The 23,346-nt window shown below is 43.8% G+C and overlaps 1 protein-coding gene across 1 annotated transcript in view; it reads left to right on the top strand.

Moving 5' to 3' along the window:
* The window catches only part of LOC147705984 (protein-glutamine gamma-glutamyltransferase E-like), a 247,408-nt gene that overhangs the window by 65,189 nt on the left and 158,873 nt on the right, over positions 1-23,346 (top strand). The window contains exons 4-7 of the mRNA XM_086932441.1: positions 3,947-4,065; positions 4,599-4,727; positions 14,227-14,404; positions 14,742-14,874. Coding sequence (XP_086788567.1) covers positions 3,947-4,065; positions 4,599-4,727; positions 14,227-14,404; positions 14,742-14,874 — 559 coding nt within the window. The remainder of the gene's footprint in view (positions 1-3,946; positions 4,066-4,598; positions 4,728-14,226; positions 14,405-14,741; positions 14,875-23,346) is intronic.

The following is a 23,346-nucleotide window of genomic DNA, read 5'->3' on the forward strand; positions in this document are numbered from 1 at the left end:
TGTAGCCGCAAGAGCGGACGATAAACAGCTGAATGGAGGATGAGGCACAGTGTAGCAAAAGCGGGCGGAATGGCAACTGAAACAGTAAAGGGGCGCCCCAGTACAGCCGACGAGCCTCCACCTGGGGAGACCCGTTCACGGATCTCATCGGGTGGGGGCCTTGATCTACTGTAACTCCTTTGAAGAGGGGTGATTCTCTACAGCTGGTGCCATAAACTACATCTGCAGGGCTAGGTGATAGCCTGGGACCGGCCTGAACAATCGGACACAGAGGAAGAGGAGTGTCAGAGGGTGCGGTAGTGAATAGGGTGAAAGGGTGGTGTCGGGCGGGCACAGGGTGTGATTCTCAGGGAAGAGCAGCGCACATGGGAGGAGGTTTCTGGCCCATGCATGAGAGAGAGAGCGGGGGTGACCAGTGCGTGGGAGAGATGCTTGCGAGGGTGGGGAGCCATGCTGAGGATCGGTGACGTGCAGAGAGTGGGTCTGGTCAAGGCATATAAAATGGCTGCCGTGCTCAACAAAAGTGTGGCATTGCAAAAAAGACAAGATGGCGCAGACAATGTTTATCCACAAGGATTAATTTATAACAATTATTTAAAACAAAATATTTACTCGCAGTGACAAAATGGCGGTCAACAGTTCCTGATTTCCATCGAATCGAACGTTAACAGACGTCACGCAACAAAAAAAAACGCTCACGCACAGCCGCTGGAAGACATGTATCAACATATATGAGCCTCCTCAGCCACCCTCAGAAAACAAAGGGGTCAGGATACGTCTCCCGTACCCCCTTATACCTAGTAATTTAATGAAATCGAAACACAAAATGGCGAATTCACGTTTCGCTACCAGTTTGCGACCCGGTTCGCAAACCGAGAAGCGCTTCTACCGCGAAAAATCAAATTTTTATTATTTGCCCCACGGGACCTTTTAATAACCCCAACATCATTCCTAGGGGGTCAAGAGAGGTCTACCTAGCCCCCTTTCATTAAATTCCCCCTTCGTTTTTCTCCTCCTCTTGTCTCTCGATCCTACCGACAGACAAGATGGCGGCCGCACCGGACTGTTTAGAATGTTGACAGACACCGGAGAGCCAATCAGCTTCGCTACGCAAAGCTCCGTTACGCGAAAAGTACGCGATCTGGAGCGCTATATGGGACGCTGTCACAGATATACCTGTTTTTTAAACGTTAATTTCTCAAAATCCACTGGAGCACATATATTGAGACCCAGCAAAGGCACATCGGGCTAACAGTCCCTATAATTTTGCCAAGTTTCGTGCAAATCCATTCAGCCGTTAATTTGCGAACCGAGAAGCGCTTCTACCGTGAAAAATCAATTTTTTTTAATTTTCCCCACGGGACCCTTTAATAACCCCAACATCATTCCTAGGGGGTCAAGAGGGGTCTACCTTGCCCCCTTTCATTAAATTCCCCCTTCGTTTTTCACCTCTTCTTGTCTCTCGATCCTACCAAGAGACAAGATGGCGGCCGCTCCGGACTGTTTAGAATGTTGACAGACACCGGAGAGCCAATCAGCATCGCTTCGCAAAGCTCCGTGACGCGAAAAGTACGCGATCTGGAGCGCTATCTGGGACGCTATCACAGATATATACATTTTTTAAAACGTTAATTTCTCAAAATCCACTGGAGCACATATATTGAGACCCAGCAAAGGCACATCGGGCTAACAGTCCCTACAATTTTGCCAAGTTTCGTGCAAATCCATTCAGCCGTTCGAGCTAAAAGTGAGGCCAAACGCCCTATGGAAATTAACATGGGAAAAACGCGTTTTGGGACCCCCTTTTTTCTCGGCCCCCCCTTGACGAACCCCCCCCCCCCCCCAAATTTTCAGGGGCTGCTCAGAAACAAAATGTGCCATTTTCCTGAGAATTTCAGCCGATTCCGTCCACAAACGCCAAAGTTATTAGACATAGAATTTTCAAAAGTTCCATAGAGAAATAATCCTAACTATATATACCTACTGGCGACCGCCAGTAGGTAATGTATATATATGTATATATATATGTATATATATAGCTAGTTAGTCTGCTGGAGCAGCACGACGGTTTTTCAAAGATTACGTCGTGCCACACATGCTTTTTCAAACAGTTAGCTACATTTTTTAGCGTACCTTTTAGACCACAGAGCAAACCGAAACTTGCCAGTCCTCACTCCTCCTGGTTTAACCATGAATGTAGAAAATTAAGATTACAACTGGCCAAGGCTATTAGAGACAACAATGTTGCAGATCTGAAAGTAGTGAGGAGATCCTACAAGAATGCTCAGGCCAAAGTCAAAAAGGACTGGAAAGGGGATGGATGGCTTCAGATCAAGGATTCCTGCCAAAACAAGGATTTGCAGCAATTTTGGTTCTTAGTGACCAGGGAAGACATAGATTGACTGAGGCTTCCACCTGGCATGAACACTTTTCCACAGTTTACACTGGTACAGAAACATTAGTTTTCGAAAGGCTTGACTCCCATACCAACTACAGTCCAGACCCCCAAATGTTTTACCCTAGAGGAAATATCACATAGTATACACTCAGTGATCAGGAACAAGGCTTCAGGGCCTTATAGCATCCCTGGTGATGTCTTCCTTTCCAACACATTTAACTGGTCCAAGTATATATGGGTACTTGCTAAGGGTATTGCAGCCGGGGCTGCAATACCACCTTCGTGTGGACAAATTTTGTTCAAGTGCCAGCCCCTTTGACTCATGTGATATTGGGTGTTAGTAACCAACAGATGCTACCATGTCCTTTTGGTGCACCACCCATGATGCTTCACTTTCATCTCTACAATTAAAACAACCACCCCTTAAGGAGTTAAACTTGTACAAAAACAAAGTGCTCTTCAGGAAGCAATGGGTACAACCGGACAATTCAATGCATTTCATTTCAAATAAGCTTTATCTGACAATTCATGTCATAAACGCATTGTTACATACAATACTATTTAAGAATATAAAACAGTGGGTTAAAATATTTTTTAAAACATATACAAATAATCATAAAAAACAGTCCATTCAGCATTATATGTTAAAAATGACAAGTCCATGAGACAAGAGAAGAAAAAGGGATAATTGTAAATATGTAACAAGAACATTAAAGTCTTTTGGGAGTGCCAAAGCTCAAGAGTAGAGTACTGATGTCACATTCACTGTTAGACATAATTCCAAGTTCAATGATTCACAGACAATAGGTTTAATCTTATAAACCACATCCATCTCAGCAACTTGGCTACCGGAATTGCATGACGAGGTGATGAATCAGTTCACAAAATCCTCAGGGCGGCACTACTTAGTCTAGTACCCAACTCAATGCAAAACAAGGGGCTCTGCTTGGCACTGGATTTGTGAGGAGACACTTCTTACACATGCACTTCTCTGCATTTTTATCTCCAAGGGTGCAATTTTACACAATACCACTCAACTTTGAGTCATTTGGTCAAATCATGCAGCAAATAACAGATACAAAGCATTGTGTTGTTCTCCTAAAATGTGTGTATGTATTCACGGTGTTCGAACCACACCAGATATCTATCATGGAGGCTTTATAGGCCCCTTTTAGCCTTGAAAGGTTGGTTTTGAAGAGTTTACTTCAGGATTTCTTCCATTGGCATTGGGAGGCAGCAATTTGCGTTTGACCTTTATTCCTTCATTGATATGTTGTCATTTAGGCTGTGTGGATTTTTTGAGAGGAACAAGTTTTTTTAATGCTTTGTAGGACCGGTTTGCAACTAGCAGAGAGAGAGAAGTGGATTTTAAACAATAAGAAGTGGGTTTAAAGATATACCAGTGCAACTGTCTAGCTAAGGGTTATTTAACTTCTCATTGCTCAAGAGACGTTCAGGACTAAACGCATGTTAATAGAAAGAAGTATGGGCTGAACCTCAAAGTGATAGAATCAGTTTTAACACCACTTTTGTCTTTGGGTTTTTTAGGTGACAGCGTCTTCTTGGGGAACCATGAAGAGAGAGAAGAGTATGTATTGAATGATGGTGGAATCATTTACCGTGGAACTGCAGAACATTTAGGCGGCAGCCAATGGGACTATGGGCAGGTATCTAGACAAACATCATAGTAAATACAAAGGATCCATTGACTCAGGAGCCCAAGCTGCATTCAAAAACCGTCCAGTATTCCAAGCAGACACTGGGAAAATGCAAAACATGCAGTTTCAAGACACACACTCAGAAAAGACAGGCACATGTTCCCCAACAGAAACCTTATCTTTAATATTCCATGTCAATAATTAAATCAAGAGTGTTCAAACATTTTACAGTTCAATTTTAAATAAAGATTAAAGAATTCAAAGTTGTATAGCTTACTCATACCTCTTTTAAAAGCATCCAGGCTTGGTCAATAAAATGAATTGCAACAAGCCATTTAACGAGCATGCTCAAGAATTCCAGTTTTCAAGCTCAAGCATATTCTAAAAATGGAGGGTGCCCTACTAAAGAGACGTCTCTCACAGCTTGTCTCAGGATTGAGATTGGATTTATTTAGGTGCACCAAACCAGGTCACCATAATGTGAGGCTTGATCATTTTTCTCTGCAACAGACTTAGTTTCCATGCTTTTGTTTTCTCTACAGTTTGAAGAAAATATTCTGAGGATCTGCCTTGCCCTGCTGGACCGCAACCTGAGTTACAAGAAGGACAGTAAAAAAGACTACTCTAGCAGGAATGACCCAGTATATGTGGGACGCGTCTGCACAGCTATGGTAAGGCACAATGTCAGTATGCAACAAACATTTCAATAAGAAACGTGGGTCATACAGTCAAAATATTTTTTTGCAAAATGCATTGGAAACAAATTATCATTGAATCAGTATACTATCCCTACTGCATAACATTGCCAAAAGTTTGAGATTTCTGATGGCACTTTATCTGTGCTGCGGGATTTCAGGCTTATTCAGTTTAGTAAAAACAGTTGTTGACAATCGCAAGCAAATTGTAAATAGTATAAAATCTGTAAAGTAATAAAGTATATGTTCTAGGAACTAGTTGAAAGCAGAGTCTCTGAGCACAAAATGGGCTGGGGAGGGTAGTAGACTTGGATGATCAGAAGTATCAAATGCTGTGGGGAGATCATGACGTTTAAGAATAAAATGTGCAATTGTGGTGGGCAGACGTTATGATACTGGAGACATGAGAGAGGAACATCAGCTGTCTTTGACTTGCATGAAGAAATAAGGTTCCAGTGACTGTGAGAATCTGGAGTCCAGCAGACAACTGAACCAAAGGTCCATAGACAATGGGAAGGGCCGGTGAAATATGGTATCAACCTGATGAGCTTGCTGTCATCCATTGTTTCCCTTGGCCTGTCCACCCGTATATACCTGCCTTAGAAGTCAGCAACCTGTGCTTAGGAATGTGATACAGTGGTCGACATGTGTGTGGCCTGAAAAGGTAAGTTTGTGACTACTTTCAGTTCATTTAGCTTGTGTGTTTTCCCTTTCCAAGACCAAGAGGTACACTGAGGTTTAGCCCTTGCAGCCAAGACACTAGGGTTTTTACCATCTGGGTGTGGTTACTTTGAACAATTTAAACCATTATTCTACAAAGAACAGTTCCTGAATAATTTGTGCTAAAATACCTCATGCCATCTTAGCCCCACAACAGCTCCCTTTTATTCTTGGTAGATTCCAGTAAAATCCTCTGGATTCCACAGAAACTCCTGACTGTGAACTTTTGTTTCTGGGATACAAGTCCTTGATGTGTTATGGTCAGATATGTGTACCAGCAATTGATGTTATGAGATTTTTGCAAACCCTACCTCAATGGCACCGTGAATCCTGACTGTGGTCTGTTTTTTGTCTCCAAAAAGACACACCAGAATCACACTGAGTGGCACCCACCAGTGGGTGCCAATTGCCTCCTCTATACTGGTAACCACCCTAGATTAATCACAGTACTCCTGTTCATCCAGATAAAGTACTCCATCTTACAAGGAGGTTCTAAGAAATTCAACAGTAAAAATGTAACACCAGTGCGCAGTAAAACAAAATATTTTTCCCTACTTTACTAAAGCCATAAAAAGTATTATCTTTTAATTTGACATCTGGACATGCAGATTTCACAGGGGGTTGCTTTGCTTGCCCAGGCTGACTGACCTTAACCCTCGCACACTCAGCAGCCAGTGGCAATTACATTAAAAAAGAAAACACACACACATTTTTTATTCTCATGTCTTTCACCTTACTTCACTATATAACTTCTACTTCACCACTCTGGACCTGATTCACAAAGGAAATCTTACCCTTGTGTAAGTTTACGTTTATTTTGAAGTTCACAAGCTACGATTTAGTAGTAAGGAGGCTCTGTAATTGGGGAGCACATAAAATGATAGGCATGTTGTATCTTTTTATGCAGTGCTTAATTTGTAAAAAAAATTAAGTGCCAGGGCCCTCATCAGGATGCCACTAAAGCTTACACCACCCATTGCCCCTGCTAGCACTGCAAATGACAGTACCAAACCTGCTACTAACCATCACACTGTACAAGTGTGACAATTCAGACAATTCTAAGCCTGCAAAGCATTACTATTAGCATGTGCTACAGGTATAAGTCATTTTTAACATATATTGAAAATGCAAATAACATGTTGTTGTCCTTCCTCTAAATCAATCAGCCCACCATGTGGCAGACTGTCATAAGTGCTGGTGCTGTCAATTAAGTGCTGGTGCCGAGCTCCGGAAACCACTGGCTCAAATTAAGCACTGTTTTTATGTATGTAGTTCTCTGCCCAGACTGCGGAGTCTCTGCAGTCACAAACCTACTATTAAATTGGTGCTTGTGAATTCCAAAACAAATATTCATTTACTCAAAAGTGTAAGATTACATTTGTGAATCAGGCCTAAACTCCTTACGTCTCTTACTTTTTCTACATAATCTGAATCTTTGTACACCAACACCCTTTCTTTCTAGCTCTACTCTGTCACATCTTTCACAATATACCGCTTTCTTCCCCACCACTCCCACAAACTCCCCTCTCTCTAGCTCACTCTTTGCCTACCTCTGTGTCTCTCCCTCTCTCTCTATCTTAACTCTCTTCCACCTCACCTCACTGCAACTACGGAATATAGCATGTGACAATGCATTCTATAACCTCTCGTACTATTACAACGTTAGTACGCGATGCATTTACATCCAAAGTCATTACAGGGACTTCCACTAGGGGGCGCACTGAACTTAGGAATAGTATTAATTACTATTCCTGCTCCAGTTTGCGCAACAGTAGGGAATACCCGAGCGCCCCCTAGTGCAAGTGGTTGTAATGACTTGCGATGTAATTGCATCGCGTACTAACAACGCAGTTGTTGTAATTACCGCATTGTAATGGCAGTGCGATGCAATGACAGAATTGTAAATGCTATTTCCCACCACCTCACTGCTCTTATTTCTTCTCTGTCTCTCCCCATTTCTATATACCTCACCTCTCACTACCTCCTTCTTAGTTCTCTCTTTATCTCACCTATCTGCATCACTTCTCGCTACCTGGGTACTGTCTTCATTCATCTCATTCCTCTCTCCCTACTTACTGCATTCTTGCTACCTCTCAGTATCTACCTGCGCCTCTTTCCTCTGTCATTCTTGGCTCTCTCTCTTATCAATCTCTTCATCTTCTTTCTGCCTTCCTTTCCCTCACTTCCCCTACCTCTCTCTTTATACATCTAACTCACCTCTCTGTCTCCACTTCTCTCTCTAGATCAAAACTTTGCCTCATCCACTCTCTCTCTGCTTCTCTATCAACCGCGCCTCTCTGTATCTGTATCGCCTGTGTCTCATTTGCTCATCTTGTAAGGGTCTGCATTTCATATCTCTTTCTACTAATCTCCACTCTCTACTATTCTTTCTCCTCACCACTCTCTTTATATGACCTGTCTTGGCCTCTACTCATTTTGCCCCATTGTTATCTTAATCCACTCTCTCTACTTTTCATCTCTCTGCATGCTTCATTTGTGAAAGAAAGAGTGCCGGTGCCTGAAGCTTTGCTTCAAAGCTGGCAACCGGTGCAATTAAACATTGGCATATGGACTACCAAGGCTGGTAGTCTTTAATCCACTACCAGACACTCTCTGCTCCCTTTTCTCAATCTTGCAAGTTCCTGCTTTCTGTTTGTGACTGTTTTGCCATCTTTTGCTTCCATCGTCTTTCAAATCAGTGTGTTTTTCTTTCTCTTGCACGTATTAAATATCTTATGGAAAAGTAAGTGCCAGTCTCCAACAATATGTGCTGGTGCCCTATACCGCGAACCACTACCTCAAATTAAGCACTGTCTCTCTGTATGTCACTCACTACTTCACCACCTCATTTCCAGGGGCTGAATTGTATTTAGAGGCATACTGACATCGCTCGCGTAGCAGCAAGCAGCAGGGAATTGTTATCAGAAGTAGTTTTTTGTACTCTCGCAAACTTGTTTTATCAACTGCACTTTTAATTATTTAAAACCCGCTCCACAATTGCTCAGGGCATTCCACTTTTAAAGCAAGATCTTACCGCAAGCACTTGCACTTTTCTTTGCCGGTCCCCGGTCTGCCACGGCCTTCTGGCCAATTTGTGCAGGGGGACATGGCTCCTCCCTTCAGCCGCCTCATTTCAGGGGGCTGAACTGTATTCACCGAAGTCGCTCCAAAGGCAAGCCTGTCTGCGCCCGTCCGCATCTGGCCGCGTCCAGGGGCCAGGACCCCTGCACCTGCCCCCCAACACAGCCTTTTTATAATGCAGACAAAATGCTCCAATTAAAGGGAGATATTGGTGATAATTTACTTCATACTATCGACCCTGATGAACCTCATTGAGTCCTCTCACTGCTCTTTTACACTGCCAACAGTCCTACATACCAATGCCACTTTCCCTATATCCTATAAATTGTTTCTCCTTAACTGCAGGTCGCTGCCTAAGCATGCAGCAGAAATTTCTATTCTTCGGGAAGAGGAAGGGCCAGAGGTGCTGTTCCTAACAAAAACCTGGTTTACTTCAGGATCTGACCCCGATCTTGTTCAAGCCCTCCCTCTGGGCTACAATACCGAGAGGTTAGATTGGACCTCCAGTAAGGGTGGACGGATTGCCATTATTTTAAAAACTCACCTGATCTGTCATACTGCCGGAAGCCCCTTACCAGATTGTGAAAACCTTACATTCTCTATTAGTTTCTCACCTATGCTTAATCTGTCAGGAATCTTAATTTACCGTCCTCCTGGGTCCGTGGGACAATTCTGTAAATCTTTACCCGATACAGCGGCCAATCTGGCCAGTACCCCTGCTAATTGTACTTTATTGGAAGATTTTAATCTCCATTTTGACAACCCCTTTCAGTTGTTTCAGAAGATATAACAAAGGATCTAGAAGGCTACCAGCTTCTTCAAAAAGTTGCCTAACCAGCACACATGAAAGGACACCTATTAGATCCCATTTTCTCTTATCTGGAGGACTTAGTAGGAAGGATCCCCATTCCAGTACCATGGTCTGACCATTTTTTCATTCCATTCTCTTGGTCCCCTAATTTTGCCACGCCTCCTATTAAGCAGTTTATCAAAAAGGCTCGTCCCCCCTCCTTGAAAGAAAGCGATGGTGAAGGCAGTCCTAAAAAAAACTAACCTCGACCGTGATTACCTGGGAAACTATTGCCCCATCTTACTCCTCCTAGGGATCAGTAAAATAGCTGAAAAATATGTTAACTCAGTGCTATTTACCTTCTTAGAGACCCACAATCTCCTCCACCCGTCACAGACTTGCTTCCAACCACTCCAAGGAACTGAAACAGCTCTGCTATCCGTAGTTGAAGAGTCTATAAAAATCTTGGATGCTGGAGGCACTACTGTTATCATCCTCCTAGACCTTAGTGCTGCGTTCGACATGGCCAACCATCAAATCCTGACCCACAGACGTACAAGATTGGGGGTGACCAGGGTTGCGTTGACATGGCTGCAGTCCTTCCTGGACGATACATTCTTCCAGGTCTTCAATGCTGAAGTGCCCTCAAAACAGATGCCTCTCCGCTGCGGAGTACCTCTGGGATCATCCCTGAGTCCCACCTTATTTAACATTTACCTGAGCCCCCTAGCGGAGATCGTACTGCCTTTTGGGGTACATATAGTGACATATGCTAATGATATACAACTCCTGGTGGGACTCAATAAAGCAGACAACTCCTCCCCCAGGCTTTCTCCCTGCCTTCATTTTTGAAATTACATGGATAAAAAACTGAGATGATGATTCTGGGGAACCCATCCCAATTTGATTCCAACATAGAGTGGCCGACCGACCTGGGCCTCGTTCTAGTCCCCAGGACCCAAATAAAAAGCCTGGGTGTTTGGCTGGATCATGATCTGACTTTCAAGGTCCAGGCATGCAATGTGGCAGCTTCATGCAAACTCATCATAAAGATGCTCCGCAAAGTTCTCCCACTCCTCCCCTTCCAAGCAAGGAAGATCATGGTTCACAGACTCATTGTATCACATCTGGCCTATGAGAATGCCCTTTATCTTGGGGCCCCATGCACCACATTCGTAAAACTCCAAACAGTACAAAATTAGGCAGCCAGAATCCTTTTGGACATCCCAAAATGCCAATCAGCAAAACCCGCCCTGAAACCTCTTCACTGGATACCCATTAGATAGAGTTTATTTCTAAGCTATGTGCATAGTACATAAGTTCTTAGCAGCAAAGATCCCTCCTATTAATCATTCTGTTGTTAGCCCTACCGTGCTAACAGATGCCTCCGTTCAGACGATCTACAGCTTGCTCTAATTCTTAGGATTCGGAAATCTAAAATCCGGGGTCCTCTGTTCCCTTATAGTGCCACCAAATTCTGGAACACCCTCCCTCTTCATAAGCGCAAGGAACCCAATCACCTTGTCTTTCGTAAGTTGTTAAAAACCTGGATATTCCCCTAGTTTGGTCGGTTCTCTACTGCTTGCGGTCACCAGTGCTGGGATGGCCTATGATAGCCATGCGCTTAATAAATGTATTTTTCATTTCATTTCACTCTGTCCACCTCTGTCTTTCTTCATCACTTCATTTTGGTAAGTCACCAGTATTTCCACCTTACCTCTCACTCTCCTGCACACCTGTTGTATGATTCCCCTCTTCCGCTTTTTACATTTCCTTCTTCCTATCTCTAGCTCTCTCGAACACTCTACCTCATCATAAAATCACACCATTCACCAACCTCTATTTCAGTATCTACATCTCCCTCTACCAACATCTCTGTATCTTTCTTTCTGACTACCACACTTTTGTCTATTGACACCTGTCTCTCCCTAAATTATCTCTCTCTCTTCTTTAGCTCTACCTACTTTCCCTCTCTACTTCAACTCTCTTGGTATATTATCACTTTACCTCCTTGTCTTTTTGCTTCCTCCTTTCATTTCTCTTACTCATCAGAGTAGCTCACAGTCTAGCCAGAGAGTGTTCACACAGAAAGAAGAGAAGGAATCATGGCAGGAAAGAGAACTAAGAAGAAATGTATTGGGTTTGACAGAATAAAATGGTGAACATCTTTGCTTTTTTCACTGTAGCAGTAAGACCAGAATATTGTGAAAGTGAGATTTATTTGTGTTTACAAATATCTGGCAATTTACGCTCCATTTTCAAATGATATATGGGTTTTTTATTAGTATGCACTAGTCAAATGGACATCTTTTAAGTCACCACTGAGGTGTCGTACTCCCAATGGAAAGAACGCGTTGCTGGATTTCGCACAAAATAGTTTTGTTGAAAGACACAAAAACGAATGTGCAAGTACAACATTAAATGCCTTGTGTCAAAGATGCCTGTTCAAGATTTCCTTTGATACAATTTGGATTGCTGATGCTGGGCAGTTCGAAATTTTGCTGTTCTTGTGTGGCCTAGTTTCTGAAAGTTTAACGTATATTCCAATATTATATAGCATCACAAGAGCTTGAAGTAGCTGAAAAATGGTAACATATTGAAAGTTATTACAGAGGGCCCCGAGATGGATCTTTCACAAGGCGCTAAAAAGTCTTAAAACAGCACTGTACGACCACACATGATTCTACTGTAATTCTCAAATGTTCTGCCTATTTTCACCAAAAGATTCATTTAGATTTTACCTACAGAATTGTAGGGAATGTGCGAAATTCGTGTAATATGATTTCGCCTAATTATGTGCAAAATTACGTCAAATTACGCATTTTTATGCAAAATGCAAATCTTTCATTTTGTGATATAACATGTGATATGAATTTCCCCGTCCATTTTTAAGGCAAAGATGGATATTACACACAAAAAAGGGAAAAAACAAAAGCAACGCAAGCAACAACTCGCATTCTGTTGTTTTCACCATTTGGGATTTTTTTTCACAAATAAGGCATTTTTATCATGAACAGTGCATAAATAAGCGGTATGGTGCAATGGCATAAGTTCTGGAATTTTGAATACAAAGCATAACACAAAATCCCTGATATCATTCGAATTACACTATCGTACTTTAAATTTTATCAACAGGAAAAGGTCCCTCTTGTGTATCCTTTCTGTGTTTGTCTATTTATCATTACCTCACTGGGACATACAATCAACATTCTATCGTTTTACCGACCGAGACATGTTTATTGAAAATATATATGTCCTTTTGAAAAGAATTGTGATACAAATAGTCTCATCTTCAGTATAAAATCACATAAAACATTTTTAAAAATACGTTACAATATCTGTCATCAAAAAAAGGTTCAACATAGAAATCGATCAGTATTCCATATAAAACAACTACTTATATTTTTGCTATATTACTTCCGCATTTTCCTATAACATTATATTACTGAGAGCTATGCAACCATTGTTGTTTCTTACATGTAATGAGAAAAACTTTGATCCCAAACAATGCAACACATGTAAACACCTTACTGAGATTTTTAAAAAAATATATACAAATAGTACTTTCAATTTTTCCAGGCCCTACAGAAATGTCAAGTGACAGGGTTAACAATGTTAAGGTTACAGAGACTGTTTCTTTTTCCAGTGGAGCATTACAAATATTTCCAGAAATTACAGGGACTGGGATGGTAATACCATACAGCTTTTTTTATGGCATGAGAGATTTGAAGTAAAGACTAGTGGAAACAACAGTTATTTGCCAATATTTCTTGACTTTTCCAAAATAACAGAGACATCGCTGATGGTGATGTTAGCACCTTTCTGTTACTTTTTGTCCAGTTTAATGGGAAGTACACAGGGCCGGACCGACTACCGGGCAGTTTGGCATGCTGCCGAGCTGGGGGCTGAGATCACTGCGGTGGGGGCTGATTTCGTTCATGGAGACCTGCGTGTGCTTCGAAATAATTAAAGCAAAACGTATTACGTTTAGCACAAGCAGGTCCCCATCAACGAAATCTGCCCTCAGGTCAGCAGCATTCCAAACTGCCCGGTAGCCAGTCCGGCCCTGGAAGTACAACCTCAGGGCCTTAGTCTGCAGATATGTTTTGCAGTCACGGTTCCTCGATGGAGTGCTGCGGGGTGGTTCAGCGTGCGTATTGTAATTCGTTCTATCTATTTATTTATGTACTTAACTCGGTTTGGCCGTATGCCTGAGTTTACTACCCCCCAACCTGCCCCTCCCCCACCCCACGCCACTGCCCCGCAGCACTACCTCGAGGAGCAGTAACTGATCTTTTGTGTCGCTAAAGCCACGGTCTGACCGAATTGCTTCTTCTGTTCATCTAAATAAAGATGGATTCTCATATCTTCTATCCCATCTCTTATGTCCTGTGCTCACTTCATTTAGAGTGAGGTAATGTGCACTGTATGTCTCCAACAGGTCAATTTTCCCAGCCTATTTAGTTTGACGTAATGAAAATGACTTAAGTTGTACTGCACACTTTTGCAAGGTCCCCCAAAGTTGTTAGTTATTTCGGTAATCTTAGATATAATAAGCATCAAACAGAAAGTACTCCTGTGGACATCCCCAAGTAATGGGTTGATTAAGTACGTGGAGGCAATTTTACAAAAAACATAAGTTGTAGTATGTATGGTTGCTACACCGGAGATATGGAAAGTTGGTACCAGGAGACATTGCGGTAGGTTATAAACTTTACGGTAGGGAGATGAAGGTATAAGCTCTGTATGAAAAACATACATGTCTCTGTACACATTTAGTTTTGATATACCAAAGCAATATCAATAGTATGAATATGTAAAACTGTCAATAACTTAAATGCCAATAAAAATGTTGGAAAAAAAGTTGTACTGCACCCTCTTTAGGTGAACTCCATTGACGATAATGGAGTACTGCAAGGACGGTGGAATGAGCCTTACACAGGTGGGGTTCGGCCAACTACCTGGAGTGGAAGCGCTGCCATACTGAGAAAGTGGGATAGGGACAACTTTCAGCCAGTGAAATACGGGCAATGCTGGGTATTTGGAGGGGTCCTATGCACAGGTACGTCATTCCTTTCCCATGAGTATAAAACCTCATTAAAATTCTGTTTGTGAACATGCTTACATCTAGATATTACAGAGAGCGGTGCTGCAAGCATGCTATGGAACCCATTACAAGATAGCCATAAAGTTGCCCAGTTGCTCCTTCGGCCCCAACTTATACTGAGGACATTGTCAAGTTCAGGGTTGTCCAGGTGAAATACAACAGAGAAGTGATATTTCTGCAGATCTATGGTAAATGCTTCCATTATCCAACTGCACTACACGAGGCATTCGCAATGAGGATATTAGTTTCAGAATTAAACATGTGTAGTATTTATAATTTCTTATTTCTCCAGTACTTAGGTGTTTGGGAATACCTGCCCGGACAATCACAAACTTCGAGTCTGCTCACGACACTGATGTAAATCTGAGCATTGATGAATATTATAAAATGACAGGAGAACGTCAAGGCTCCCAGGACAGTGTCTGGTAAGTAGCGTGCCAGGTGTATTACATTTTATGAGAGGATGTTGTTCATCGTTTTAACACTAAGGGGCAGATTTACTGGGGGGGGGGCTCTCCGGCGCAGGCACAAGGATTAACGCAGCATTGTGGAGATAGAGCCCCCCAGAGCATTGCTGGAGCTGCGTTGCGCTTGCTGAGGACGGCTGAAATGCCAGAAACCGGTCCTAGGAAGCTTGTTTCCTTCCAGGGAAGGCATGGCTTGGCAGTTCGGGCTGGACTGATCCCATGAGGCACAGGGTCAGACTGATTTTCATATGGCCATGTCTGAACTGGGGTGGCAGAGTGGGCTAAAGAACGGTGATGGATTAAACCCAGATCTTTTGACTGGGTGTGAGTGTTTGATTGGTTCAGATGCTCCGTCCATCACCACCCCCTTTTGTACTGCGACGCAACTCCAGCAATGCAACGCTTTTACGGCACAGCTGCGTGACGCATCTGTGCCTTTTTTGCCCCATGGTGCGCCGCATTATAAATGCGGCGCATCCAGGGTGGCGGAGCTGTGGCGCACAATAACTGGCGCATCCCTACTGATACGCAGGGATGCACCAGTTATTGTAAATCTGCCCCTAAATATTTAGCAATATTATAACAATTGGTTCCTTCGGGTGTACCACATTTCTTTTTACATACTCATAATTGTATGTAGTATATAAGGTAAAGATCAGAATCCGACACCTATCATGTATTAATGCACTATTTTATGAATTATAGTCATTCATAAATACTCTTTATAAACTGCAAGATAGGCTGTACAAAAAGTGATCAAAAAGTGCAAATTTGTGACATTAAGTGCTCAGTGCTGGCGGCGCAAAAGTGACCAAACAACTATACAATGATTATATACAAGGAAGTATAAACAGTAGTTTAACTTGGTCTGCACAGTCTCAATTATACCACTGTATACTACATTTGTCAGTTTTAAATACAGGATATTGTCGACGTTTCAACCCTCTACAAGCGCAGTTGAGGCGTCAGACACGGGTCTTCATCAGGACTGGGGGGGGGAAACAGCCTAAGTGATTTAAAATAAAGGGGATGGTTTTAATTGGTGGATTCTGAGAGGCATCGGAGTTCTAATGCCTATGCTAGCCATAGCTGCACTCACCTTCATGTAAACCCAACCGGGTTCGAGGTGGAGCTTGAACTGCGTTCGTCTGTTCAGATAGAAAAGGACCTAATTAGTGCCTTAATTCTATGGACAGGGTTGGAACAATGTTATTTAGCTTACTTCCTATCTTCCTTACCTGTCGGCGGTGCGGTGAATGCTCCCCCGACGATTATTCTGTTTAACAACTTGTTAATGTATTATGCCCAACCTTTATCCTGACTGAAAAGATGAGGAGCATATATTTAGTGATATGCATTATTAAATAAGTTTCTACTGAGCGTTTAAAACACAGTGCGCAAGTAGTTCAACTCACCTGGGTATTGGAGTTAATCTTGTACCCAGTTGTGGTTCAAATTACAATTTACAGAACCAGAGATTGGCTTTGCTCAAAGTCCCACTACAGCCGGAATACAAAGAGATAGATCTCAATGACAAACGTGGTCGAGATCGAAGTATCTGTCCATGAATAGATTACTTTGTACATGCGCCGAGACAAAAAAACGGGCTTACCTTCACTAGGGCAGTATTTGGAAACCGATGCTACATGCTGGAGGAGAAACCTCTTCCTACTCGGCGTGACCCCAACTCCGATTAGCGCACAAGCGGCGATTCGCTGCTGAACGTCAGCTGCTATGTGTAAACAACTCGGCGAGCGCGGCGTAATTCAAACCTACGTCATGACGCTGGGTTGGGACGTAACCAAGTGCAACCAGAAGCTACGTGGTTGCCATAGTGATTAATAGTTATTCAGTCTGGCGGGTTCAAGCATTACCCGGCAATGAGCTTGTTCTAATGAATTTCAGAAGCTCTTTATAGTAGCAGCTACTCGATCGCTAGTTATTCAGTCTACCGGATATGGGTATTCCCAAGCAATGGACTTGTGCGTGAGAGACGTAGGGTGCCGGTCTCTTCGGGTTAATGTCAAAGTCCCGGTTACGGTAACCAAGGCAACCCTAGGCTTGAGCTGCGTGGTTACAATGTCGAACCTTGGCTCTTCGATCTGCCGGATTTTCAATAAGTGTGGCAAGCTAAGAATAATTCTGCATAGGACATACAGTGGCTGAGTGTGCGATGCATATACCTTGTTTATACAATTAAAAACAATGTTATGCTAGTTAAAACAATTCTACTTCACAGTATATACATATTATACAAATCCTATATTACAAATGCAATGAGAGCCATCCAACATGAATAATATTCTGCAATTATGATCTGTAAGTGCATGTGAACATATCACGTTGTATCCGATTTTATACCCATGAATTCGTTATCGTCTAGCCCTCTGAAAACAGGCGTCTGCCATTATTCTCCCACATACATATTGAGTTACAGTCTGAGTACCAATATCTAGAGACAATATCAGTTATATTTTTCACAGTTGTCCCATTTGCCTATTGGTTTCCTCAGTCTCATTCAATCCATTTCTCACTGAGTCTAATGAGTGTATCCAGCGGCATCCCTTGTATTTTAAAGCATGTGAGATTAAACCTCCCCTCGGGTTAATATGTATTTTTTCTAAGACCCACCATTTTATATCTTGAGGAGTATGATTCTGAGTATGGAAATGCACAACCAACGGTGCCTCCTGTGTTTTGCATTTTACTCTACTCATGTGTTGTAAGATACGTGTCTTTATTTTTTGGGTCGTCTGTCCTACATATATTTTAGTGCATGGACACATTATTGCGTAGATCAGGTGAGAACTGTTGCAATTGCTAAAGTCATGGAGTTTGTATGTTCTACCTGCATGTGTGAATTTGTCCACTTCCTGACAAAAATCACAGGCCTTGCAAAAGCCACATTTAAAATGGCCAATAATAGGTGGCAGACTCAACATTCTCCGAAGATCTGGTTGTCTTTCTGGCTCTAAATAAGCATGTACCACTTCATCCCTCACATTCCTTTCTCTCTTGAAGGCAAAAATGGGTTTTTCTTCAGTCTTCAATTCCCCGGCTACCAGATTCCAGTACTTCGATATGATTTTTTTTCACGGTGATGGATTAAACCCAGATCTTTTGACTGGGTGTGAGTGTTTGATTGGTTCAGATGCTCCGTCCATCACCACCCCCTTTAGTACTGCGATGCAACTCCAGCAATGCAACGCTTTTACGGCACAGCTGCATGACGCATCTGTGCCTTTTTTGCCCCATGGTGCGCCGCATTATAAATGCGGCGCATCCAGGTTAGCGGAGCTGCGGCGCACAATAACTGGCGCATCCCTGCTGATACGCAGGGATGCACCAGTTATTGTAAATCTGCCCCTAAATATTTAGCAACAGCTAATATCTTCTCCAATCCAACTTCTTCCTGCCAAAAACCTTCTGTGAAAATTGATCTTTCCAGGGATTGATTATTTTGTACCCATCTCAGACGTATCTTAAAGATAACCCCAGTTTCACAATTGCTATTGGACCAGGCGTCAATGGCATCAATAAGGGAGGTCCCAGAGGTCCTGTTCTCCAGATACATTCCCCCATCCACCCTTCCTGCATGCCATCGGCATGGGCAGCTGTTAGTAAATTAACTCCATCATGCTACTTTATGGGATTCTCACTTCACTTCAAAGAGTGCACTTTTGACAATATTGCTGATTTAACATCATCTAAGAGAAAGCACATTACACTTTTCCATAATGTACATAAACCCTATCTTTATCTGGGGGACAGGTAATGTTGCCTAGAAAGTTTGGATTTGCAGCTGTTGAATACTCTAGTCATTGCTTTTACTGTCTGTAATTTTATTAGGGATGTACCAAGATCGGGAAGTTATCTGGTGGTTCCTAACAGGAGGTTGGCTTTTGTATTTGTGTATTTCTTGCCTCGAATTATGCTGCATTAGATCATGGTTGCTTTCATATTTTTTGTTTCTGACCTTTTGGAATGATATGCTTGAGTGTGATTTTATATTGTAAATTTATACTGTTATTATGAATTTATATGTTGCTTTGCATGATTCTGGATGATTGATTGATTGATTGTTTCACCTCTGATGTGGTTCAAGTAGTGAGGCAGTGGGTTCAGGGATGTTTGTTTCTGTTCATCTTGGCTTTGCTATTCCTCTTGGGAATCCAGTCAGGAATGAAGTCTCCTTAGAGTGTATTTAGATGCTGTTATTGATTTAAAGGTGTTCCAGAAGGCAGAGGTGTTACTTTTCATGGAGATTCTTGTCTAGGACAGCTTTGTATTGGTTGCCTTTGACTTTAGATTGGTTACCATTTTTTTAAAACTTTCAGTAAAAATTAGCTTCGCACCCAACGCCAGACAAAATCTGTTCAAATCCTTCTTTTTCCATATCGGATGGCAGCAGTGTACCGAGGGCATTGCATGGGCACAGGCGCCTCCTGATTCTGATGCACTTATCAGCCCTGGGGACCACTGTGCGACAAACTGGCTGCCTGCAGCATCGGGACCTAGTGATACACAGCAAGCAGAGACTGATGCAGCAGCCACCTCATTGTGTTCCTAGACTGCTGGCCGGTCTGGGAACTGAAACCGGCCCTGGCAAACTACTCGACCGGGCCCCCTGATGGGTAGGAGACGGGTATAGCAGAGCTTTATGCTAGAACACGTTTTGGACGATTTTGTTAAAGGGGGCCGATATTGCCGACCCCGGTAACAGAAATAACCCCACAGGGGCCTAAAACCCTCCCCCACCCTGTCGACTCACCAGGGAAACACCGAGTCTGGCCCTGACTGCTGACCATGAATCTCCCGAAAGCAGGAGCAGAGGGTTTGCTTGATGGGCGCAGCACTGTGGGGAGTAACGGCGGCACCGCATCCTTTTACAGGCGGCTAATGGATGAGCCCTCTCTGGCCTGGGGATTTGAGGACCACGACATTGTGTGTCCTGTGCCTGAAGTCTTGGTAGCATACCGAAACGACTCCCACCTGGGAAGTCATTTTGGATCTGGAGCCAGGGACCTCCCGGGAAGGGGGGTGAGTGACCAGGGAATGCTTGTTGCTACATCTGGGGGAGCAAGGATTTGACTATGGTGTTGCCCCTTTCAGATGCATGTGCAGCGAGCAGCCCTGACGAACTGTAGATTGGGTGCTGCATATATCCTAGTGCACTTGTGAATTCTCCTTCCCACAATGTCTGCAGTCAGCCCTGTACGACTTGCAGCTGATGGGTCTGGAGGGGCCTCTGGGAGCGTAGAGTGGGCGATTGGGGGTACAGTGGGGCCCTAATGGTAGAAGATGGTGAAGCTGAAGACTGTGAGTTACGGAGCTGAGACCCTGGGGCCTGCGAAAATACTGTCAACCAATGCTCTAGAGAGCAGGTTGCAAGAATATTCTGATAAATTTGTTGAATTGCTGCAGACTGTGCTAGATGACAAAACCTTTGTGGGCCACTAGATGATAAAATTGGTGGTGAAGGTGGGTCTCCTTTGAGATGACCAGGTTGCTGAGGCTCAGGCCCATATCACACCATTAAAGGTAGAGGTCCACCTTCTGCAACTGAAAGCAGATGATGCAGAGGGCCAAAATCAATGCAATAACATTTGGGTAGTGGTTCTGCCCAAACGGGTGGAGGGCTCAAGTATGGAACTATACTTAGAATAGTGGCTGGAGACCGGAGTCCTAGGTGGCAAGACATCTACTTTTTTTCGATGGAAAGGGCCCATAGGATTACCGGATATCACCTTTTGCCAAGTGCCCCGCCCAGTGGTGGTGCGCAAGTTCAGCTACAGGGACAGACAACATCCTGCAGATAGAGCGCACCAGTTGTCCCTGGGAGGTTGAGAACAGCAAAGTGGCAGTGTTCCCTGACTATACTGCAGACATGCAAAGGAAGCAAGAATTGTTTAGGGAGGTCAAACGCCAACTACGACAACTGAAAATCAAACACACATTGTTTTTTCCAGCACTTTTGAATACAGGGTGGTGAAAAATCACTTTTCTTTAAGATGCTGCAGGAAGCATGAGACTGGTTTGAGTCCAGGGGATTGTTCTTCGTGGCACCGATAAGAGGACCCGCCACAAACCAATTAAATAACAGGTAGCGCGCAAAATAACATGAGCAGTGGCAGATACGGAGAGAGCGGGCTCATTGGAGTTAGAGGATCAGGATTCGGGTGGGGTCACAGATGACCCCGGATTGAGACACTATCAAAGAGTTGGTGGAGTCATAGAGTGTGGGTCCTGACATCACCCCAATGACAGCTGATTGAGCAACCTGATGTGACTGGTTAATTCTGAGAAATGCCAAGAAACATCAGTGGGTTCTGGCTGGGGACTCCAGTTCTAGAGGTCTTCTTTGATGCTGCCATCTGTAGCTGGAGAACATTTGGTGACTTGGGCGATATGCGGGTAGCATGCAGCAGCTGCCTGAAGCTCAACTCGGAGAAGAGAGAGGTTCTCGTCCTTGGACCTTACCCCACTGCATGGAACGACACCTGGTGGCCTACCGCCCTCAGAAGACCCCACCCCACGGACCACACCTGGAGCCTCTGCATCGTGCTCGACTCCTCCCTCTTCATGACCCGACAGATCAACACTGTCGCCTCCACCTGCTTCAACACCCTCCGCATCCTTCGCAAGACCTTGGAATGGATCCCCCGAATCAAGAAAGATCATCACCCACACACTCATAACCAGCAGACAGGACTGCGGAAACGCCCTCTAAGCAGGAATCCACAAGTCTCTGCTCCACAAACTCCAGACCATACAGAACACCGCAGTCAGACTCGTCCTCGGCAATCTTCAACATGAACACATCACCCAACGCCTGCAAAACTTCCACTGGCTCTCCGTTGAGAAGAGAGTAACCTTCAAGTTACCCACCCAGACCTTCAAATGTCTCCACAACACCAGACCCCAATACCTCAATGGGAAACTCTCCTTCCACGTACCCAAGAGAAACCTCAGATCCACCAACCTCGCCCTCGCTGAAACCCTGCGCATAAGCAGAGCCAGAATGGGTCGAAGAACGTTCTCCCACATCGTGGCTAAGACCTGGTACCAGCTCCCGATCGGCATTAAGCTCACCCTCTCTCCGAACATCTTCAGGAAGACCCTCAAGACCTGGCTCTTCGACTGAATGGAGCTGCTTACCCCCACCCAGCGCCTTGAGACCCTCACAGTTGAGTGCCATCCTTGACAATTCCCAGATTGATTGATTGAATTGATGGCCTCTTCAATGCTGCATACTACCACATCACCCCACAATCCAAGTGGAATGCTTACGCACATGTTCTGGGTGCAATCCGTCTGGCTAAGACTGTTCTGTAGGTAAGTCTGGGAAGGGGAGTATTTGGGGTTAGTGTTTGCTTGCATGTTTGGATGCTTGAACAATTGTTAGTATCCACAAACTGAAATTTGATGGCGACAGGGTGGGGAATGAGGAGGGCAACCCACTGACAGGGAGGGCACCATGTGGTGACATGGAGAATGACAGGATTCTCTTTTTTGACCTGGAAGTCTGTGGCATGGCCATGCATGAGAAATGTTATAAAATATGCACATACCTTAAACGCAGGCACGTACATTTTGCATGACTGCAGAAAATGCATTTGATGGTGGTGAAACTACAAACATTTGCCAAAAGATGGAAGAGTAATGTTTTACTGATTTGGGAAGTGCCTAGTATACCATTCACTGTGAGACAAACCAGGATAGACCCAGAGTATGAGATCCTCAAGGGCAACTTATATTGGGCACCTCTGGCACTGGCGGCACTGAATGCCAAGCAGTCTCCTTTCTATGTGCCTCTTACCTCGACTCTCTTGACCACGGTGCAAGTTCCGGCTATCCGGTGCGGTGATTATAACTGTGTCCAAGATCTGCAGTTGGATAGGCTTCACCCTCTGGTCTCTGGCACATAGGCATCAGCTAACACTTAAATGCTCCAACAGTGGGCTGCTTATACGCAGGTCACAGAATTGTGCTGGGCACTGCTCTTGACCGGTAGACAATTACCATATTATTCAGGAGTATACTCACTGCACACTAAAATTGATATGGCCTTTGTGACAGTGGAGGTGCATGCAAGGCTGGTGGGGGCAAAATGTCTGGTATGTACGTTGACAGATAATAGCCCATTGTTAATTACCTTGAACTGGGGTAACGGCATCCCAGGATTCCAGAGTGGTGTCTGCCAAAGACAGCACTTAAAGAACCAATATTTAGTGATCGGATAGGGCTGCCAATACAGCTGTACTTCACTGATAATGAGGATATAACCATTGACCCGGGGTGGAATGGGATGCATTTAAAGAAGTCTTACAGGGATCTGTCTCTCAGAGACAGTGCGCTAAGAATGTGCTCTGCACACAGTACAAGGACATTGAGAACCGTCTCAGGGACCTGGAAGTCCGTGACGGGATG

This window comes from Lissotriton vulgaris, chromosome 7, assembly GCF_964263255.1.
Source record: "Lissotriton vulgaris chromosome 7, aLisVul1.2, whole genome shotgun sequence".
Lineage (NCBI taxonomy): Eukaryota > Metazoa > Chordata > Amphibia > Caudata > Salamandridae > Lissotriton > Lissotriton vulgaris.